We start from the raw sequence: 5,641 nt of genomic DNA, 5'->3' as shown, positions 1-5,641 counted from the left end.
TAAGTTTTCAGCAATCTGTCACCCTTAGCCATGATTTCGGAAGGGGTCGCTCAATTAATTATAGTGAGCATTAATTCTTGACAGCATGATCTAACTCTTTGAGCACCTGATGTCGATCCCCATCCCTTGTCCATTTTGATCATGCCCCTACCTTAATAAACGATATGCCCTTGAATGTCTTTCTCTGATGTTACTGCATTCACTAGCCTTTGACATAAATAAACTCCTGGTGGTATAAGAAGTTGAAGAGAGGGGAATGAGCAACAAGCCACCCTTCGCCGACAAATAAAGTATAAAAGTCGAACCCCGAAACCAGTCGGGGGAGGAGGAAGAGAAACCATAAAAAAATTCTCTTAATCCCTTCTAAATCCTCTCTCCTTTTTCGATCGACTTAATCATCAAATAGGTTGAGTCGGGAAGTATCTAAATACTAACCAATTATGCAGGACTCCTGCACATCTAAGGAATATCTCAAGATGATACAAAACATCCCTTGATTAGGCCAAAGGACACTTCTGAATGACTCCAAACTTCCTTTAACAGATAAACTGCACCTTATAAGAACCATGAGCCAATTACCATAAGCCATCAAAGTCTAAAGAGTATATTTGCTCTCATAATCTCATTCTTGTATTTCACCCTAACAATGCATTTAAACTTCTATGGTGGGTTTGTGCTTTCAGAATTGAAACTAGTCGTATTAACTCGTCTTTCAATGATACTCAAGATACTCAAGTAAAAACAATTAGAATATTGAGTATGAATATAGTTGAATTTTTTTATATAATTTATTATTAATTTTATTTTATTTATGTTATTTAAATTTATTATAATAAAATTAAGAATAAATGAAACTTAAATGAACTAAATAATATAATAATAATTAAGATTCAAGTACAATTATCTTCCTATACGCCAATCTAAGACTTAGCAGAACAATTCAGGGATCGAACAATAGTTCTTTAGAACTACAAAAACTGACTTCCTACGAATATAAAATATCTTCAAAATAATATTATAAGTTTTTATTTTGTCTGTACATTCCAATAGTTAATATATTTAAATTTCATCGGAAAGACAACAAAGAGCATTTTGACAAGCACTATCACCACAAAGCACTTGGACCGTAATTGTTCCGACAAGAGTAATAATTAATCATTTCAAAAAAAATATTTTTATTTAATCAATCTTTTAATAATAATAATAATAGCAATAATAATAATTGGTTAAATTTCAATGTGTTTGTTTATCTTTAGGTTTTTAGATTTGATACATGATACAATCAATCTTGATCATCAACTCTTAATATAATGAAATTGATTTAATTTATTATGCTTTTGAAATTAATATAACTTAATCACGTCGATGATATTAGTTTAGAAAATTATGAGTGGAACACACCATATATATATATATATATATACTGGTACAGTAAGAAAACTTTCTCTTGTTTACAATTATTGTCGATTCTTGTGGAATAACACTACACTTCGTGTCGTGTCATATGACAAAATTATTTGATGTACATACTGCCACTACATCAATAGCTGAAGCCTCAAAATAAAACTGGGTGGAGTTAAATGTAACCCTTTCGTGTTTACTTATTCTTCTCTTCCTCTTTATCCATTTTAAAAGCAGTAAATAGGGAAGAAAAATAGTGGTATGATCTAATGATGGTTAGACACCGAGTAGTAAAATAGATTTGATTGCAAAGTAGAAATGTCGTGGTAGAAGATCATCCTCCAAAACAATCAAACCATCAAATACAACCCTACTTATATCTAACGAAAAATAATGTAATTTTAGGTGATGTGATCATTCACAGACCTGATGTGATAAGATCCACCCATCTTCGCTTGTGAGAGACGACATGATCTCAGCTTGTCATATTACTTCCACCAGAGAACAAATACGAACCTTCTTATATTTCCAGAAAACATTTATTCCATGCTTTCGTTTGCCGGAATCTTTTGCTGCCTCACAGCTTCTCAAGATTCCTTTTTTATCGTTTGGTTCACGGGCGGTGACTGTAAAAGCGCTTCTCAAGATTCCTTTTGCGCTTGATCAGTTCATTGGCGGTGACCGTACCCAGCTCAAGTGGACTAGCCGTTGCGCCGTAGGCCCCACCGGTGCACGCGGAGGCGAAGCTCCGCGGCCAAGGCAAGGAACTCGGCTGCCTGAGCCGGCGTCAGAATCTCCACGACCTGCCGCAGGGTGGCGTCCCTCAGCTCGTCCGCCGCGCTGACGACCGCCCGCAACTCCCTGGCCACCACGTCCGCGGCCGCAGCCCGCGCGCTGACGTTTCGAGACCCGGCCCTCACCGCCCCGAGCACCGCCTGGCTCGCCATGGCCTCCTGCGCCTCGGCCAGACCCTCCGAGATCCGGTGCTCCGCCGCCACGACTTGCCGGCGGAGCTCCTCCATGGCCGTCCGCTGGTCCGGCCAGAGGAGGCAGCCGTCGCGGCCGCCGTCGCCGCCTTCGTGGAAGAGGAGGCGGAAGGCGAGGGAGGGCTTCCACCCGGCGACCCAGAGGAAGGTGCGTTCGAAGGGGGTGAGCCAGGAGTGGGAGATGACGTCTAGGACGTCGGCGTCGGCGTGTCGGGCCCTGGCGTCGCGGTATTCGCGGTAGTGGTCGAGGATAGCATCGACGGCTGGGAGGATGAGGTGCGGCCGGTGGATAAGAGCGGCAAGGAGGTCAGAGCGGAGTTCGTCGAGGCGGGCGAGCCAGGAGACGAAGAAGGCATCCATAGGGTCTCGAAGCCGCGTGGGGTAAGTTTCGAGGGCATCGGATCGGGCTGGGGCTAGAAATAGAGAACCATGTCCTTCGTATCGAAGAAAACTATCGACGGGATTCCGAGGCGGCGGCGAAACAAGGAGCAAGGCGGATGATGTGGGCGTTGCAGAGATGGAGCAGGGTCGGTGGAGTTTTCCTCGGTCGTGGGGTGGTATCGACATGGAGAAGGTCGCAACGGCCGTACCCGGTTATGACGTCATCAATAAATATTTAATATTTAATTTATATGAATTGAGAAAAAAACGAATTCCCCTTTAAAAAAACCCACTTTTATATATTTTTCAAACAGTTACCAATTTAGTTTTTCTCAAACTAGTGCCTAATTTAAAAATTATTGAAACGACCCTTTCTCTATGGTCACCCGTTGTCATAGAGGACAAAAGAAAAGAGAAAAAAAAAATCAAAGTGGAGGAGGGAGGGAAGAGTGCCCACTTTCGTCATCATATCCCATTATTTTTTAAAGAGACACAAGGAAGAAGAAGGGAAGAGAGAAAAGTATAGACGATTGAGAAGAATGAAAGAAAAGTAGAGCAGAGAGGAGGAGGCGACAATGATAATGTAACAAATGTCACGACGATTATGGAAGAGGAGTGGAGGAGAATGGATAATTTGGGTAGTTTCTGAATTAGGGGATACAATTTGAAAAAAATTAAAATAGGGTAACTACGCGAGAAATATGTAAAATGAGTCTTTTTTAAGAAATTATCTAATAAAAAGGATATTTTTTTAAAAAAAATTATCATAACTTTAAAAATTTCTAAGATAATGCTTCAACTTTAAAAGATTCTTACAAAGTATTCTTAATCATGTGAAAAATATCATTTTACTTCTATTTCCGTCAAACTCATCATCACTTCCTTCTCCCTTGCCACGTGAGTGAGTTAATGCACGAAGGTGAGTAAGTGCATAGTGACAAGTAATTGTTTGACGAAGAGAGGATAGTCGATATAATTAACCTACATATAAGGTGGAAGCACAAAACCTTTATCATTGGTTATCTCCACCCACGACCACAAGTACTTATGTTATGGGTGATCGTTCAGATGGAGATGGATGATTGATGTGGCGTAAGATAATGATTGATTGAGATAGAATGATCATTTAAAAAATATAGATGCTATGTAAAAAAAAAATTTAGTTAAGACCTTATCTAAAAATTTATCAAAGTTATAATTTTTTTAAAAAAATTTAAAAAGCTAATATTCTCGTAAATATAGCTGTTTTTGGGTTTTTTTTTCTATATTAAAAAAGGTAAATTTGAGAAATTAGATTCAAGTTAATTTTCTATTTTCTACCAATTTGAAACGCATCTTTTATACTACATTAGAATTTGAATAGATTTACGAGGCGGTTAGAGTTAAATGTTAAATAAAAATAAAATATTACGACATAAATCAATTACAGCTGTCTCATAACGGATACGTTGGAGTGCTGCGTGGCGCGCGCGGAAGTTCGTGCCGCTTCCGGACGGCAGTGTTTGGGGCCTATCAACAACTAATCGGTATGTGTTTGCGACCGTAAGAGAGTGCGTACGTGTGGGTTGGGTCCTCTTTTTCGTGCCTATCACCAACGCAGGCAAAGGGTGAGCGGCACGAGAGGACAGTTCCTGACAACGGTGTTTTAAGTGCGTCCGAAGTGTTCTCATTCTCTCACGCTGAGTAGCCGTCGAGAGAGAGAACGGTGATAAGGACGATCGTGCTGGATGTCATGTGAACGCACCGACTCACCAAACCGTTCCATCCATCGCCGTCGTCGCCCGTACGCTTAGGTCACCTGCTCGCCTGTCGTCGTCGCCCCCGACATCCACTACATCGCCCGCAAGATCGGTGCCAATGTCTACTCTTCGTTGCTTTCTGACGCCACACGAGTAGAGCCACTCGTCGTCACCACCACCTTCACCGACTTCAATGGGCCAATCGACATCGGCGATCGGTATCATTTGTTGGTTTCCGACGCTCCACGAGTAGCTCCTCGTCATCACCACTACCGTTTTGTTTCTGAGCCCACGTGTCGCTCGCCGCTATCATCGCCACCTCCACCGACTCACGCATCTGCTTTATCAACCACGAAGACGGGAACGTGGAGCGTTGTTAGCCGTTGATCTCTTCGATCCATCATCGCTGTCGGAGCTATTTTAATAAACATTGCTATCGGAGTTATTTTAATAGAAATATTTCCAAGATAAGTGAAATGATCATTTGGTGACTAAATGCATAAATATAGGTGTTATATGGAACGAACTAATGTCAACCATATAGTGGAATAGTAAACGGCTCGATTAGAAGAATTAGATACAATTTCGTGTGATTGGTCGATGGAAGAATTATTTGGGGAAGGAAGAAGTCAATTAATTGAGCATAATAATATAATAATTAGATCCACCACGTAAGGAGTTCCATGATAAACAAAACAATACCTCGTCAATCATTGATAATTACTTATACATATTTCTAAGATTAACGATATTATATATATAACTATTTAAGTTGTTTTTTTCAAAACGAAAAGTATAAGTGATGGTTAGCTTAGTAGGTAAATAAAATATTATACTAAATTTAGGGTGTGAAATTTAAGAAGTATATGATTGTTGATGACAAAACATTTGAGGTCTAATTTATATAGAAAATATTTATTGTGGTTTGATAAAATAACTCTCAAGATTCCTCGCAATGCAATGTAGGTAAAGGGACCTCTCCGTGTAGCACAAGCCGACATAATATATTTGAAACTTATATAGTGGGTAATGGGAGGCAAATCATGAAAATAAATATTTTGGAAAAGTCGAACTCGTACTAATCCGTTCAATGTTCATCTAATTCGACCTCCAATATATATGACAAATATTTTT

At 39.9% G+C, this 5,641-nt stretch overlaps 1 protein-coding gene across 1 annotated transcript; it reads right to left on the bottom strand.

The window, feature by feature from the left end:
- Positions 1-1,689: 1,689 nt before the first annotated feature.
- LOC103971594 (protein DOG1-like 4) lies at positions 1,690-2,893 on the bottom strand. The gene has a single exon (XM_009385650.3). The coding sequence runs from the start codon at positions 2,745-2,747 to the stop codon at positions 2,103-2,105; it is 645 nt and encodes a 214-aa protein (XP_009383925.3). The 5' UTR covers positions 2,748-2,893; the 3' UTR covers positions 1,690-2,102.
- Between the last annotated feature and the right edge of the window lie 2,748 nt (positions 2,894-5,641).

Source organism: Musa acuminata, chromosome BXJ3-11 (genome assembly GCF_036884655.1).
Source record: "Musa acuminata AAA Group cultivar baxijiao chromosome BXJ3-11, Cavendish_Baxijiao_AAA, whole genome shotgun sequence".
Taxonomy (NCBI): domain Eukaryota; kingdom Viridiplantae; phylum Streptophyta; class Magnoliopsida; order Zingiberales; family Musaceae; genus Musa; species Musa acuminata.
Note: the sequence above shows the minus strand (reverse complement) of the source record. Positions and strands in the feature narration are given on the sequence as shown.